General features: G+C 43.1%; 1 protein-coding gene across 2 annotated transcripts in view; it reads left to right on the top strand.

The window, feature by feature from the left end:
* plcxd2 (phosphatidylinositol-specific phospholipase C, X domain containing 2) overlaps positions 1 to 17,762 on the top strand; it is a 21,241-nt gene extending 3,479 nt beyond the window's left edge. The window contains exons 2-4 of one of the 2 annotated variants that reach the window (XM_069889496.1): positions 8,151 to 8,614; positions 11,456 to 11,697; positions 17,334 to 17,762. In XM_069889496.1, the coding sequence (XP_069745597.1) occupies positions 8,151 to 8,614; positions 11,456 to 11,697; positions 17,334 to 17,481 (854 nt within the window). In that variant the 3' untranslated portion in view covers positions 17,482 to 17,762. Of the gene's footprint in view, positions 1 to 8,150; positions 8,615 to 11,455; positions 11,698 to 11,848; positions 12,111 to 17,333 lie in introns of those variants that run through there. The other variant, XM_069889495.1, reaches the window with a different exon arrangement.

Below are 17,762 nucleotides of genomic sequence, written 5' to 3'. Positions count from 1 at the left end.
AACATTGAAGATGGATCCAGGAAAGGCCCTCCAAGATGTTGACTCACAGGAATTTAAATTTGCTCACTCTCTCCATCTCTGAGTCCCCATTATCACCCATTTCCTAAAGCCTATAATCAGCTCCTTGGTTTTGACGAGAGGTTATTGCTTGTACACCATTAATTTTGAGGGGATGACTGTATTGAATGCTGAAATGCAGTCAATAAAGAATACCCTGATGAATGTATCTTAACTGTCCAGCTATTCCACTGTTTTGTGTAGAACCAGTGAGATGGCATCTGCTGCAGACCTGTCGCTCAGGTAGGTGAATTGCAATGGATCCATGTCACCACTCGGGCAGGAGCTGATATGCTTCAATACCAACCTCTTAAAACATTTCATCACTGTGGATGTGAGTGCCACTGGGTGGTAGTCTCTTAGTCAGGTTATCACACTCCTGCTGGGCACCGATACAATTAAAGCCTGTTTCAAGCAGGTAGCTACTTCGCTCTGTCAAAGTGACATTTAGGTTCAAGATATCCATGAATACATTGGCAAGTTGGTCAGCACTGGTTTTCAATACTCAGCTGGGTATTTCATCTGGACCTGAGTACCTTGGATTCACTCTTTTGAAAGTAGTCTGCATGTCACATCTTCGGATACTGACAGTAGAGAATCATCAGGGGACATGAACTCGGCCCTCACCTGCATATTCTCCATTTCCTGTATATCTGTCCTGGCCCTCTCTGTGCCTAGAGGCAACAAGAACAGGATTCCCCTTGTCCTCACCTACTACCCTCCCAGCCTCCACATCCAATATATCCTCTTCCTCAATTTCCACCACCTACAATGTGATCCCGCCAAAAGACGCAAATTGCCCTCTCCTCCTCCCTGCCTTCTACAGGGACAGCTCCCTCTGAATCTCCCTTGTCCACTCTTTCCTTCCTATCAATCTCCTCCTTGGTACCTTTCCCTGAGAATGCAGTAAGTGCTGCTCTTGGGCCCTACATGTCCTCCTTCACCACTATTCGGGGCCCCAAACAGTCCTTCCAAGTGAAACAGTACTTCACTTGTGACCTGCAGGGGTCATCTACTGCATCCAGTAGATGATGTGACCTCCTCTACATTGGAGAGACTGAACTTAGATTGAGAGATCACTTTGTTGAGCACCTTCACTCTGCTGTAATAGTGCCAACCCATTTCAATTTCTCACCCCCTTTCCTATCATGACATGTCTGTCCATGGTCTCATGCATTGCCAAACTGAGACCTCCCACAAGTTGGAGGAACAACACTTCATATTCCATCTTGGTACCCTCTAACCTGATGGCATTAACATCAACTTCTCTGGTTTCCATTAGTGCCCTTCTCTTCTCCCCCCCACTCCTGTTTCTCTCTTTCCTGTTTCCTCCAGCTCTGTATTCACAGAGCTACTCCCTCCCCTGATCAATTCTCCGCCTTTCCCTCCTGCCCTTTTATCTATGGCCATTTATAGTGTTTTGGGCTTTGCCCTATGCACTTCTCTTTGCACCTTCTTCCCTACTATCCCCACCTTTGTATTTAGGTGCCTGCTTGTTTTTTTGCTCATACCTTGATGAAGGGCTTGGGCCTGAAACTGTTGTATGCCTTGTAAGGTAAAACATCATGAGATGGGAATGTGAGTGAGACAAACAGCCTATGTCTCCTCTGGACGCTGCAAGAACTTCCGAGTTTCTCCAACACATTCTGTATTTATATTATTATCTTGGTCATATTCTTTATGCATTATTCAATGCCTCTTTCTTGCTGTGAAACACGGAAACCACTACAGTGCCATCTAATGATCAAACCACTGTTCCATTCAATTTTAGCATCACTCTTCCATTTCGGTTCTGTTCTAACCCTGGTGCTTTGTCTTGTTATTATTGGTCTTTTTAACCTTCAGTGATTTGTGTTACAGTCTTTATCTCATGCAGATCCACCCTGTAGCTTGCTTGATTCTCAGCATTTTTTTGTCTCTGGTCAGTGAAAGAAAATCTGTGGATTACATCATCTCAACAAATTCCTTTATTGATTCTTGACTCAATTCTCCACAGCAGTATTAAATTATCAAACAGTCTGCATTTTTTTTTTGAAGAATCAACACATTAAAATGAACATCGCAGGTGTTTACCGCACAGGTTTAAGTGTTGTAAATGCAAATAGAAATGGCACCACCTAAGAGGATGACACTTTTAATTGCTTTATTTCTGACATCCTTTTCATTTGGAAGTATTCTTTACAGATCTTGATCTCATCAGAACAGATTAGAAGTATGATTGCCTAAATCCCACACCAAGTCATGTCATTAAACAGCAGCTGTTTGCTTTAAAATAATCAGCAGAACTTTAAGGTTTGTTCATTGAAAGGGCATGGAGTGAAACATGCTTCAGTACTCTTGAAGCAATTTGCTTGATTACTATATTCTGATAGCATTGTAGCTCGGGGCCATTTATCAAGTTTCAGTGTCATCTGCTTCAGTTTTAACATTGTAAATTAATGAGATTGAGCTGATACTTTGTGTGTGTGCAAACAAAAAAAAACACAGAAATGCTGGAGAAACTCAACAGGTCTCACAGCGTCTGTCGCAGGTGAAGATATGTAACTGAAGTTCCAGGCCTAAGTATGAGTAAAAAGCAGGCAGGCACCTGAATTAAAAGGATGGGGAGGGAAGAGTGGGCAGGGGGAGTACAGACCAACAGACAAAAGGTGTTAATGGGATACAGGAGAGCGAAAGGATGAGATTGACTGAGGGAAAGGGAGTGTTGTTTGGGGCTCTATGGAAGCACAGCTGGGAGAAAGGAGACAGAAGGAAAAAGGGTGAGAGTGAGACAGCTAGAGAAAAGGTATTGGTTGGGGGGGGGCTAACGGAAACTGGAGTAGTCAATGTTAATACCATCTGGTTGGAGTGTGCATAGACAGAAGATGAGGTGTTGTTCCTCCAATTTGCAGGTGGTCTCAATCTAGCAGTCCATAAGACTAAGCACTGACATGTCGGCAAGGGAATGGGCTGGAGAATTGAAATGGGCAGTGTAAGGTAAAACATCATGAGATGGGAATGTGTAAGGAGTTACCCTGCCCTGTACAGGGCTGTAACAAGATGTGAATGCATCCTTGTACTTACAAGATAAGAGAGACATTGATGGATTGAGAGGCAGGAAGCTAGCAGGGAAAGGATAGCAACAGTTTTAGTCATTGGACAAGTAATGATATGATGATGTTCTAAGCATGTATCCAAGGGTATAAAAAATCACCATTTTGCTGATAACGGCAGAATGCATTCTCCGACTAACATGTTTAGTCGCAAGTGTTACAATCCGGTAATAAAGAACAAAGAACCCTGATTTCGACTCAGCCTGGTGTTTGTCTCACTCATTCATGAACAAAGCAGACCTAACAGCAGCCAGTGGGAGATTCCTGCTATAGCGATGGTCAGAACTGAGGTGCTCAACAAAGTGATCTCTCAGTCTATGTCCAGACGCTCCGATGTAGAGGAGACCACAACGGGAGCACTGGATGCAGTAGATGATCCCTGCAGATTCACAAGTGAAATGTTGCTTCACTGGGAAGGACTGTTTGGGGCCCCAAATGGAGGTGAGGGAGGAGGTGTGGGTGCAAATGTGGCATTTCCTGCAGCTGGAGGGTAGGTGCCAAGGGGCTGATTGGTGGAAAGAGAGGAGTGGATGAGGAGTTATGGAGAGAGTGGTCCCTGCAGAAGGAGGAGAGGAGCAGGGAAGATGTGTCTGGTGATGGGATTATATAGTAGGTGGCGGAAATAGCAGAGGATAATATGTTCGATGCAGAAGCTGGTGATGTGGTAGGTGAGGACAAGAGGAATCCTGTCCTTTTTGTGTGGAGATAGAGGAGACCAGGGCAGATGTACAGATAATAGAGAATGTGCTGGTGAGTGCTGAGTTGATGGTGGTAGAGGGAAAGCCACATTGATTGAAGAAGGAGGACATCTCAAATGATCTGGCAAGGAAGATCTCATCCAGGGAGCAGATGTGATGGAGATGGAGGAATTGAGGGAAAGGAATGGAATCTTTACAGGGGAGAGTGTGTGAAGAGGTGTAGCTGTAGGAGTTGGTGGATTTGTAGAAAATGTCTATCATGAGTTTGTCTCTAGAGATGGAGGTGGAGAGAAAGAGAAAGGAGACAGTGTTGCTAGAGATAGATCAAATGAATATGAGGTCAGGGTAGAAGTTGGCAGGAAAGTGGATAATGTTGGTGAGTTCATCATGGATGCATAAGGCAGTACAAGTAGTCATTGATGTAGCAGAGGAAAAGTTTGAGGGGGCCTTCCCTTTGTCGGCTTGTAGTATGGATTGCTTCACAGAGCCAACAAAAAGGCAGGTTTAGCTGGGGCCCATGCGGGATGAACGTGGGATGAGTCAAAGGAGAACTTATTGAGTGATGACAAATTTTGTCAGGTGGTTGAGGGTGATGGTGGAGGGGGACTGGTTGAGTCAATTGTCAAGAAAGAAACAAAGGGGGAATGGAAGTGTAGAGTGATTGGATGGCCAAGGTAAAAATGAGGCTGTCACATTCAGGGAACTGGAAGTTGTTGAAGTGATGGAGGCCATGTGAAATATCTCTGATGTAGCTGGGGAGAGACTGGACCACGGGGGACAAAATGGAATCAAGGTAAGCGGATTCCAATTCAGTGGGGCAGGAGCATGCGGAAACAATCAGTCTGAACTGGGAAGTGCTGAGGTTGGAGGCTATGCGAGGGAGATAACTGAAAGTGAGGTCAGAGATAGTGCATGAGATCGTGGTTTCATGAGTCACTTTCTTGAATGAGTTATTTCAGGATTGGGTTGCATTTTGAAATTTCCAGATGGAATTTATTGGAAAGAATTGAAAAATGGTTGAGAAACCAGTGAATTATTTGGGCATTGTTTGATCCTGTCCTGGTTATTAAAATGCAGCCAGTAAATATGTAGGTACAAGTGATAAACAGGCAAATGCTATGTTGACCTTTAGTAATAATGAGTTTATTCTTATCTACAGTGTGCAATGTACACATGCATCAAAATTTTTACTTGCTGCAGCCAAACAGGTATGTCATTTTAAATAAAACTGGGCATTACTAATCAGGAGATATTAAAAAGATAGATAATAAATTTTCACATTTACTGTTGCTTGGCTTGGCTTCGCGGACGAAGATTTATGGAGGGGGTAAAAGTCCACGTCAGCTGCAGGCTCGTTTGTGGCTGACAAGTCCGATGCGGGACAGGCAGACACAGTTGCAGCGGCTGCAGGGGAAAATTGGTTGGTTGGGGTTGGGTGTTGGGTTTTTCCTCCTTTGCCTTTTGTCAGTGAGGTAACATTTACTGTTACTGCAAGAGAAAAAGAAGTGGTGTTACAAAAGTTCAGTCAGGTCATTTTGCAGTATCAGAACAGATCGTGGTTAGTGAGTGAGTACTGTGAGGTTCAAGAGCCTGATAGCTCTTGGAAAGAAACTGTTCTTGAACCTAGAGGTGTTGGTCTTCGAGATTATGTACCTTTTGCCTTCAGGTAGCAGTGGGAAGAGGTTATGACCAGGGTAATGGGGTTCTTTATGACATTGCCTGCTTTCTTGAGGCAGTGCCTCGGTTGTATTCAATCAATGAGGTGTCAGAGCCCTGTGATGGACCTGGCTATGTTAGTTACCTTCTGTGTTCCTGGGCACTCAAGTTTCCAAACCAGGCTGGCGTGCATCTAGTCTGTATACTTTTCACAGTGCACCTGTAGAAGTTTAATAGCATATTTGGCAACATGTCAATTCTTCCCAAGCTTCTTCAAAAATTAAGATATTGGTGTGCCACCTTCATGGTCACTTCAATGTGCTTGCTTTAAGAAAGGTCTTCTGTAATATGGACTCCCAGGAATGTGCCAGTTCATACCCTTTCTACCTCTTTCCTATTAATGTGGATGGATGCATGATCCCTTGGAAAAATACCTTCCAAAAATCCACAATAAACTCCTTGGTGATGTTGAGAGCATGATAATTGTTCTGGCACCACCCAACCAGATTCTTGATCTCCATCCATACAGCAACAAGGATTCCTGCTCAGGTCATTGTCCTTCCATCAGAAGTAAGAAAAGTTCAAGAACGAGCAGGTTTTGAGTATGAAGTGAGGGACAAAGAGAACACCTTGGGATGGAGACTGAGTGACACAGACCTAGCCATGTGGAAGCAAGTTGAGACGTGATATGGAAGCTTGCTGATTGTATCTGATCTGCCTGGAGGAGGTGTAAAGGAGAAGGTGCAGGAGTGGGTTGGTGGACCTCTCACCATGCAATGAGATTATGGCTGCTCCGCTCTTGGCTTCAACACAACCTTCATATAACCTCTTGACTCCCTTGGAATTTACACTTATACAAGATCATCTCCGGATCTCTTTTCACCCAACTTATTAACCTCAGGATCTCAATGCCCTCAGCCCCAAGATCATCTGTGAACCTTCTCTGTACAACCTTCAATACAACTTTATCAAAGACATAGAGTGATTTAGCATGGAGAGAGTCCCTTTAACCCACTAAGTCTGTCCTCTCCATCAGCCACCCATTTACACTAATCCAATGTTAAACCAATTTGTTGTTTGTCCCAGAATGTTATTAATATTATTAAATAAAATTGTAACTGCAGCTACTTAAATCAGCAGTTAACATGTCTACACCATGGAATAACATTTGCGTCTCTCTTACCCACCTCTTTTTTTGCTGGCAAACATCAATCCCTTTAAGATAAAATCAACAACTATTACTCTTTCGTGAAGGGGAAACAACTGATCATATTGCCATGCTCTCTGGACTCTGTCAGTTTCCAGCAATCTGGTCTGACGAGAGCCTTTAGATTGCAAGTCAGTGTTTTGAGTGTATCTGAACTGGCATGGAGGGGTACTTTAGCAGCAGGTTAGCAACAATTCACATTCCTATGTTTTGACATATACTAAATCTACTGTTATTTCGTGTTCTGTTCTAATTCCTTAAAGTTCATTTGCAACAGGTATCAGTTTTGTTTCTGTTTGATTGAAGTCCAGGGTGCAATAAGAACGTTTCCAACAATAGTCGGCTTCTCTAAATCATGGAGATGTAGTGACGTGAGAATAGGAAGAGTTTAGAACAGATGTTTTCAAACTTTTTCTTTCTACTCACATACCACCTTAAGTAATCCCTATGCCATCGTTGCTCTGTGATTAGTAAAGGATTGCTTCAGGTGGAATGTGAGTGGGAAGAGAAGGTTTAGAATCACTGCTCTAGATCCAATTGTTACTGATATATTTTGCTGAGAAAAATTGTCATTGGCCCATTTCCTTTGGAGTTATGAAACCGTGCACATAACCAGTCAATTAGGCATGATTAAAAGAGTGGTTCTCAACTTTTTTCTTTCCACTCACATATCACCTTAACTAATAATCCCTATGCCACAGGTGCTCTGTGTAAGGGGTTACTTAAGGTGGTATGCAGGTGGAAAGAAAACATTTGAAAACCACTGTTAGAAGAATAAACTTTAAAAAGATACAAACCCAATCCAAGCAAATGAGACTCGCCCAGAATGCCAACTTATTTGGCATGGACGAGTTGCCCTGAAGGGCCTGTTTCCATGTTGTTTGGCTCTAAGTTTCAAAGTAATTAGTCATCTTCTTTTCCCCAGGGTAAAGGAGTCTAAAACTAGGGAGCATAGATCTTAAAGTGAGAGGGGAATGATTTAAAAGAGACTTTTTTCATACAGAATGTAATAGGTATGTTAAACGAGCTGCGAGAGGAAATAGTGGAGGTGGGTATTATAATATTTAAAAGACTTTGAGACAGACATGGCTAGAAAAGGTTTAACGGGATATTAACTGAATGGCGCCAAATGGGACTAGCTCACTTAAACATCTTAGTTGATATGGGCAAGTTGGACAGAGGAGCCTGTTTTCTTGCTACAAAATTATCTGGTTCTCAATATCCTCTATTACTCTGACTAAGCAGGACTCTGTTGTGCAACTTTCTGCAAGGTTCTTGCTAAACCTTCCCCTTTGCCAATGTGCTGAGGTTTTTTTTTCACTCAATGTGACAAGAAAGCTTTGATGCTCGTCCACACATGTTAACAAAATTTAAGATGCGGGTATGTGTCGTGTTCGAAGAATGAACAAACTGTGCACATTTTCCTTGTTTCCTTCTCAGGATCTCATAACTCCTTCAGCTTTTTGATCGATGAGAAGTCCCCAGTTGGATGTGATCAACCCATCATGGTCAGGCAACTAGCTGCACTTTCCAGTTCTCTAACAAAGATGTTGATAAAGAAATGGTCTGTGACACAAAGGTTAACGTTCAGAGAGCAGCTGGAAGTTGGCATACGCTATTTTGACCTTCGAGTCTCCAGTAAACCGGGAGAAGGAGATGAGCCTTATTTCATCCATGGGTTGTTTGGTAGTAGAGTTTACGATGGACTGATAGAAATTAACAATTTTTTGAAATCATACAGCAAGGAAGTGATCTTTCTGGATTTCAATCACTATTATGCAATGGAAGATTCAAACCATCAATACCTCATCCAAATGTTTCAAAGGATATTTAGATCCAGGCTCTGCGAAACCAACCTAACTGAGGAAATAACACTACAGTATTTATGGGAACACAAGTACCAGGTCGGTCTGATCAACATTTGCACAATTTGATTCTTTTAAACCTGACAATCACTGGCATATTTAATTTAGAGATTAACAAGACCCTCCCGGCCCATGAGCCCATGCTGCCCAAATACACCAATGTGACCAATTAACTAACTATCCTCGTACGTCTTTGGAATGTGGGAGAAAACTGGCGGTCTTGGAGAAAACCCACATGGGCATGGGGAGAACATATAAAGTCTTTACAGTGGCAGATTTGAACCTGGATTGCTGGCACTGGAGAAGCATTGCGGAAACCTTGCTGCCCCTTTACCTTATAACGCTGCAAAGCTTGGTGGTAATGGAGCAACAACATAATGGGATGTAGGTAGATGGAGGCAGAATTGTGGCAGAGTAGGCTATTCTCATCCCCGTTTCTAGTTTGGTGACCAGAAACCTGCAGAATATTCTCAATGACTGAGCCCCCAGGCCTTGGGAGTAGAACATTCAAATGGTTCATAACTCTGAGTACTTGAAAGACTCCTCATTTCACTGCTCAGCTTCCATTTCCTTGTTGTGTGACTGGAACCCCAGAAATTTCCCTTTAAATCTCAAAGAAGGTTGAATATTTTAAGAGGAACCCTTGTCATTCTTCTCAACCCCAAAGGGGATTGTGCCATCTGCTCAACCTTCCAGAACTCTGCTAATGTACCATTTACTTTTGAAATTCTCGCTGAATCCTCACAGATATCAGAACTTACTCCTCACCTTTTAACAAAAATGCTGCTTCATCGCTCTTGCCATAATTTAAGTTCAAGTTTATTAGTCATAAAATACTTTGTATGGTGAGAAAGGTTTTCTGACTGTCACTGGGGTGAAGGGCCTGTGGTGACACTGGCTCTAATATTTCTTGTAGTTTTGGAAGGATTTGATTATGCCCAATATTGCAGTATTGAATTTAAATATACACAATATATTAGTGACAGTCAATTGTCAGAGTTGAAGGGGTATTACAACACATAAGCAATGTCACGCATTTAAAGAAATATATATTTAATAACGTATATACATTTCTTTCAAGAATAAATTCCCTATTTCAAAATAAGCATAGTGAACTGGAGATATTTAGTCAGCATTAAACAGAAGCAGCTTGCAGTGTGGGCAGTAGCAGGGTTTTCTGGAAGTGAAGGCATGCTTTTGAAATGTAAAGATAAGAATGACATTGATAATCAGAGAGAAAACTGAGCACAAGATAGTTTAAAAAGGAACCAATCGTTTGTCATTCATGTGGCCGAAAAGATTACAACTGCAAACAGGAAAAGAAGTGAAACTGATAAGTTATCGAATTCTGCATCACAGAAACGGGCCTTGCAGCCCAACTTGTCCCTGCTGACCAAGCTACTCCCATTTGTCTGCATTTGGCCCATACCCCTCCAAATCTTTCCTATCCACATACCCATATAATTGTCTTCTAAATGACCTCACCTCTACTATTTCCTCTGGCAGCTCGTTCCACATACCCACCACACACTGTGTGAGTAAAATGCCTCTTGGTTCCTTTGAAATCTTTCCCCTTTCATCTTAAATTTATACCCTCATGTTTTAGAGTCCCCAACCCTGGGAAAAAAGATAATTTGGACTATCAATTCTCCTCATGATTCTGTAAGCCCCCCCCCCCATCTCAGCCACATACACTCCAGAAAGAAAAATCCCAGGCTCTCCACGTTACTCAAGCCCATCAGTCCTTGTAACGTCCTGCTGAATTTCTTCTGTACGACTTTTAACTTAATGATATCTTTCCTATATAGCTAAGTGACACAGTTACTCCAAGTGCAGTCTCACCAACATCCCATATCATTATAATATGACATCCCTGCTCCTACACTCAATGCCTGACTGAGAAGCAGTGAAAATTTGGAGGAAACCGATCTCTCTGTAATGTATCAACTGGCCTGCTGTTTGTTAATGGCCTTTACTTTTTGTGAGTGGCTGAATTCTAAACATTACAGCTGACATCACAAATATTCTGTTCTGCATTTCAAATTAAGTTCATTGCTTTGAAATAAAAAAAACTAATACATTACAACCCTGACTATCTGAAATCCTCAGTTATAACAGCATGATTAGAGGTGAGCAACGCTCCCAATGGAAGAGGCAATGTCTCGAGGTTCCTTTTATTGCCACATAATAATAGATAAAATGTAATATCTATGATGTGCTTCAACTCTTGTCTGTCATAAGGCAAGAGTTGCCATTTGCATTGCCCGGCGCATCTAACAATAAGAGAAAAAGAAGCAAAAAAAGATTCCTTCGAGTCACTGAGTGTCCATGGATTTTCCTCCAGTGCTCCCGCAGCCTCTGCAGCCGGACAATCCGAGCTCCAGATCCAGACCTCTGATATGATCAGGAAGCCTTCAGTATCTGAGGCCCTTCAGGAGCCATTCTTGCCCTCAGTGCCTCTTGAATCTCAGTTCCAATACCTGGTTCCCATGAGACAGACTCCAGCAGTCCACAGGTTGTGTCCTTCGACCACAAGTCGCCTGCAGCCTGTGTGAATCCTTCAGCCGCTGAGGCCCTCGCTGGTCCACTGCCATGTGTCACCTTCCCTGTAAGGTTGTATTTCTACTCTCTGGTGCCATATGCCAGTCTGCTGCTCCCCCCAGAGTCTGCAACCCCTTGTGGTACACTGCTCAACTTAGGTGTTGCTATCTTGGCCACTGACTGTCATGGTTGCAGAATTTTAAAAATAATTCTTTTAACAGACTGGTTGAAGCCTGTACAGAGCCATTGGCTTCAGTACCAGGCGGTAGGATCCTGTGGAACAGCGCCGTGTCTCTGCACTATGTCCTGTTTTGGTAACTCCCTGCTTTTCTTATACAGGTACTTGTGTTTTACCATCACCATTTGGCCCATGGCTTTTCTTTCCTCTGGCCAGGCCACCAGATCTTGGCTCCCTGGGCCAACACTTCGGATGCTCAGAAACTGGTGCAGTTCCTGGAAAACTCCCTGAGGGAACGGGCAAATCGAGGCACCTTTCATGTGTCACAGGCCATCTTGACTCCACAAACCAACACAGTCTTCTGGGGATTGATCAACGGACTGCAGAGCTCTCTTGTTGAAAGGTTGGCTTTGATTCTCCTTATCATCGCTCACCTTAATTGTTTTATTATTATTATTATATAGAATATTTTGCAGCACAGAAATAGCCCCTCCAGCCCATTTGTGGTCACATACACAGATGCATTAAAATTCTTCCCTTTGTTTGCCCCACAGAATATCTCCCTCTTCAGGTGCAGATCAATCTTGTCCCTCAGAACTTTTTCCACTAACTCTCTTGCCACACAATGATGGACTCACTGGTCTCGTCTGGGCGAACACCAATACCCTTGAGCGTAAAATGCTCCAAAAGGTAGTGGACACAGCCTAGAGAGCAGCAGCAATCATCAAAGACCAACACCACCCAGCACACTCCATTCTCACTGCTGCCATCAGGGAGGAGGCGTAGGTGCCACAAGACTCAACAGGTTCAGGAACAGCTGGTACCCTTCCCTCATCAGATGCTTTTTCTCTTATTGTAGGACAGAGGGAGTTAAGGGGGCAGGGGCACAACTCATTGAAAGAGGCAACACTGGTGGAGTGACTTGTCATGGCACTGTACAGGTGCAGGGACGTCACGTTACAATTGCACCTGGAGCATTGTGTGCATTTCTGGTAGCTGTACTGAGGGAACTGGAGAGTGTGAGTTACAAGGAATAGCTAGGACTTTTCTCCCTGGAGTGACCATGTAGAGGGCTATAGAGAAGATAGACCTCCTTCCAAGGTAAGGGAGGCTAGAACTAGAGGGCTGCATTTAAGGTGAAAAGGGAAAACTTAAAGGAAATCTGAAGACCAGGTTTGTCATAGAGAAAGTGCTGGGAATATGAAACATATTGCCATAGGAAGTGGTTGAGGTGGGGGCAATTAAAACGTTTTAAAATTTAAAAAAAATATCTGGACAGGTTCTTGGATTGGAAAGTTTTACAGGGATTAGATCCAAATGTAGGCAAATGGGAGTAGCTCAGGAAGGCACCTTGGTCAGCATGAATGAAATGGCCTATGCTGAGAAATTGTGTCTCTTGAACAGTCATGTTTGAAGACCACAAAAGGTGGAAATAAAACTGGACTAAAGTCATAAATGAGAGTGCATGGAAGAATGCAGATGCTGGGATCTGGGGCAACAAACAATCAGCAGGAGAAACTCAGCAGGTTGAGCAGCATCATGGGAAGTTCCAACAGCAATACACCAAGGTGCTGGAGAAACTGGGCAGGCCACACAACATCCATTGGCTGTGAATGTGTTGGTGGGAACTTTGAGAAACAGCTGGACACCTGAATCAAAAGGTGAAAACACCTTAATGAAGGGCTCAAGCCTGAAACGTTGGTGATGTATCTTTACCTTTGCTACATAAAGGCACTGCTTGACCTGCTGAGTTTCTACAGCATTTGTGTGTTTTTTCACTAAACCACGGTGTCAACAGAATCCTGTTTTTTACCCCTAAATTGGCCACTGCCATAGATTCCACACTGCGAAAATTGAAGACTGTGGTCAAGTAAATTCTGCATAAATAATGCTAATATCAGAAACAGAAGTGCTTTGTTGAGCGACTTGCTGTTTTGAGCCATTTAATCTTCCTGTTTTCCTGTATGTCCCTTTGACTGTCAGTTCTCACTGTATCCACAAGGTGGACCATAAGGCATTCATAAAATGAGATGAAAACGAAGGGAAGGAGCCAAACTCTTCTGAAATGTTTTCACCAGTGGTACCACAAGGGGGCCATGAGGCCTTCCTGTCCACAGAAGGGGGTGGGGATTGGTGGTGGGGGGGGGGGGGGGGGGAATGGAGACCAGAGTCAGAAGCAGTCCTACCTGGATAACAATTTTGACACTGATATTTGGAGACAGACTGGTGATTGAAAAATTGGTGAATTGATGTTTTCTACGCAGGTGTAAAGTTATGTTTGCTACAGTGAATGATCATTTCTGGAATTGTATAATTTCATATTTTATTATTGAAGTTTATGTATTTTGTGGGGGAGGAAATTCTTGTGTCAAACCTTGGCAATGATTGGCAGTAGTCAAGATCAGACAGCTCAGTCTTTTGGACATTTGCCTTGCTACTTGTCTTTTGTGGAAAAGTTCTTTCAGACAAACTCCTTTACCCATAAGTCGACGGGGCAGTGGTCAGGATGGGACATGTTTCAGGCACTGCAGGAGAAGGGCACAATGGTTGATGCCGGATGTTCCCTTGAGAAGGCTGCCAATGTCCTTGGCCGAATGCCTCAGTCAGACCTTCCAAACACCAAGACTTTGTTTTCCTGAGATGAGAAGCACATTCTGTGATCAGAACATAAGAAAAAAGAGCAGGAGTCGGCCATCCAGCCCATCAAACTTGGTCCATCGTTCAAGAAGATCATGGCTGATCAGGCCATGGAATCAGCTTCACTTACCCGGCTGTTCTCCATAGCCCTTATTTCCACTATTCTTCAGCAATCTGTCAATCTGTGTCTTAAATACACTCAATGAGGTAGATTGTACTGCTTTATTGGACAGAGAATTCCACAGATTCACCACTCTGGGGAAAATCAGTTCCTCCTTATCTCTAGCTTAAATATACACCTTGGTTCTTGAGACTAGGTCCACTGGTTCTGATTTCACCTGCCAATGGAAACAATCTCATTGTTCCAATCTTACCTATCTCTTTCATAATTGTATAGGTTTCTACAAGTTCCCCCACTCAAATTTCTAAATGCCATTGAATATAGTTACAGGCCTCTCAATTTCTTGGCATAGGAAATCCCCTTCATTTCCGGAATCAGCTGGTGAATCTCCCAATAAAGAGACAAGAACTGCCCGCAGTACTCCAACTGTAGCCTCACTTGTACCCAGTACAGTTGAATCTCCCTGCTCTTAAAATCAATCCCTTTAACAATGAAAGGGCAATATCTCTTCATGACAACAACACCATTTACAAATTGGCTGATGATTCCATAGTTAGTGGGTTGGATAAAAAGGGGCGATGATCAGCAGACAGAGAGAGTGAAAACTTGGCTTCATGGTGTTCGAACAACAATCTCTCACTCAACGTCACCAAGATCAAGAAGCTGATTGTGGACTTCAGAGATGGGCATTCCAATGATCATTGGGGGAAATCAGAGGTGGAGAAAGTGAGCACATTTAAATTCCTGGGAGTGACTATCTCGGAGGAATTTTCCTGGACCAAACCTACTAATGTCATCATGAAGAAAAAGCGTCATTGCCTCTACTTCCTCAGGAGTTTGTGGAGGTTTGGTATGACATCAAAAACTTCAGCAAACTTCCAGATGTGGTGTGGAAACTATGCTGACTGGCTGCAACACGGCCTGGCATGGGCACACCAATATCTCTGAATGAAAAGCCCTGCAAAAGATAGTGGACGCAGCCCAGTACATCAGGCAACCCCCCACCCCTTCTCCGCCCCCTTAAGAAAATGTATGTGGAATATTGCCATCGAAGAACAGCAAAAGCCAACAAGGATGCACTCTGTTCACGCTACCGCCATCAGGAAAGAGGTACAGGTGCCACAAGACTCGTACCACCTAGTTCAGGAACAGCTGCTACTCCTCAACCAGACTCCAAAAAAACAGACTCATTATGGACTCTTACTGTGCACATTATTTTTACTGAATGATTTTTCTGTATTTGCACAGTCAGTTTGTTTACATTTCTCTCTTTCTATGAATATCTTTTTGTTGAGTAGAGTTTACACTACCGATAAGATGAAATTCTGCCTGGCCTGCAAGAAAAGAATGTGATGTTGTCTATGTACTGTAACAATAACTTTGAACTATTAGCCTCCTTGATTACCTGCTACATCTGCTAACCAACTTTTTAAAATTCATGCACAAGCACTCCTAGGTCTCTGCGCAGCAATCTGCTACATTTTTCATACTTGAAATGATAGTCTGATCTATTTTGCAATCCAAAGCATTTACCAACATTATATTCCATCTGCCAGATTCTTGGTCAATCACTTAACCCACGTACATCCTTCTGCATCCTCTGCACAATTTGCTTTTCCACTTAATATTGTATCATTTAGCAAACTGGATACACTACATTTGGACCCCACGATGAGCCTGTATTTGCAAAAAAAGTTTACAAAATGATGCAGTGATCTCTGCCATAGTTCATTCAGAGCAGCTGTGTTGCAGAGGACACTGTGATCCATGGGCTGTTCCCAAGGATACACACTGATACATATTTAAAGTGCTACTGGAAAGCTGGCATCTCAGTGAAGAGCACTTGTGTTTTCCCAAAACCTGCTGGCACTTCAATGCAGAGAGGGAAAAAAAACACATGAATGCTGGAGAAACTCAGAAGGTCAAACAGTGCCTTTGTGTAGCAAAAGTAAAGACACATCACCAATGTTTCGGGCTTGAGCCCTTCATCAAGGTATGGGGGAATATGAGAAATGTCCAAACAAAAGGTGTCAACAGAATCCTATGTCTTACTTCAATGCAGAGAGGTTAGCAATGAAATGCTACTGGCTGGCACATTCCAGAGTTCATGAATCCTGCTAGGAGATGCATTGAATCTCAGGGCTCTCCACCACTTTGGGTCTGAGGGGAAAGGCTCCAGGGTCCTTTCTCGCTGGACACTGGGGTTGGTCCTGTGTGTCCCAGCTTCTCCAACAATGGAATATTCAGGAAAGAAAAACAGAAGCCACGGAGACATAATCCCTGGGGTTTCGGATGCTGAAGGGTGACCTTATAGATGTTTATTACAATCATGAAGGGGCCTGGATAAAGGTGAATGCTTACAGTCTTTTTCCTAGGGCAAATGATTTGCGAACTAGGGAGCAAAGGCTTTTGACATCATAGAAACAGGCCCTTCAGCCCAGCATGGCGCAATGACCAAGTTGCCTTCCCAAGCTAGTCCAATTTGCCTGAATTTGGCCATTATCCCACTAAACATTCCCCGATCCACATGTTTTTCCTGCAAGAAATGTAACCAGTTAGTTCAGATCAGAGCAAGGGTGTTGTAAATGTGCTGAATGTTTGTGCTGTGCACATGTTGTATGGAATACAAGCTTCCACCTCGTTAGACCCAGAGAGAAATGACGCAAGCCAGTGTTTTTCCAAATCTAAAGAATGAAGCCTTTTATTTAAAATTGGAGACTATTTATAGCTTTTTTATGATGCCCTTGGTCCTGAGGATTACAGACCCTCTTACACACGTGACTGGATTAGTTGATTGACGGCTCAAGACCCGAGAACTGGCAACACGCAATCCTGGTGGCAGTGGGGTCGCTGTTTTTACAGCTTCCTAGCAAAAGGGTTTATGGTGAGAGGGAAGAGATTTAAGAAGGACTTGAGGAGTGACTTTCAGAGTGTGGTCATATCTGGAATGAGCTTCCAGATGAAGCAGATATGATTACAATGTTCAAAAGACATTTGGTCAAATATATGGATATGAAGGATATGGACCAAATGCAGTGAAACCCAGAATTCTAACTTGGACAGTGTGGACAAATTGGGCAGAAAGGCCTGTTCTGTATGACTCAATGTGAATCTAGTGCAATGAGTGGCAGTTTGCAATAGTGGCAAAAGGTAATAGCCTCGATTGTGTCGTTGTGAATGCTATGATTACGGCACATAGATTTGGGGGAAAGGTTGTGCATATTCACATAAAGATTTTTAAAATGTTGACAATTTTTTAAATGCTCATTTTGTTCTTTCAGAAATCTTCCTGTAATAATGAACTGGGTGAAGTGTCAAAAGCCAGGTGTAAATGGTGTCAACATCATCACCTCTGACTTTGTGGAGCTTATGGACTTTGCTCCAACTGTGATCAAGCTGAATTACCAGTACCTGCTTGGACAAAACTGAGCACGAGCATCCTCCCTTTCAATGGGCGCTGTTAAAGTAACAAAGTCAAGGCCATGCCCGGTATTCACATGGAGTGGGCTGAGGGGGCTGCGGAATTTTTGGACCAGAGTGTCCAGATGTACTTCAGTCACCATTTTAAAGTTGGACATTATGCTTCTGTGTGCAAACTAATCATACCACATTAAATTCTAGATTGTTTCCACTGGAGGGGTAATTGGTGTGTGTGTGTGTGTGTGTGTGTGTGTGTGTGTGTGTGTGTGTGTGTGTGTGTGTGTGTGTGT

This window comes from Narcine bancroftii, chromosome 7 (assembly GCF_036971445.1).
Source record: "Narcine bancroftii isolate sNarBan1 chromosome 7, sNarBan1.hap1, whole genome shotgun sequence".
Taxonomy (NCBI): Eukaryota; Metazoa; Chordata; class Chondrichthyes; order Torpediniformes; family Narcinidae; genus Narcine; species Narcine bancroftii.
The sequence above is the reverse complement of the archived record's forward strand: the minus strand, read 5'-3'. Positions and strand labels throughout refer to the sequence as shown.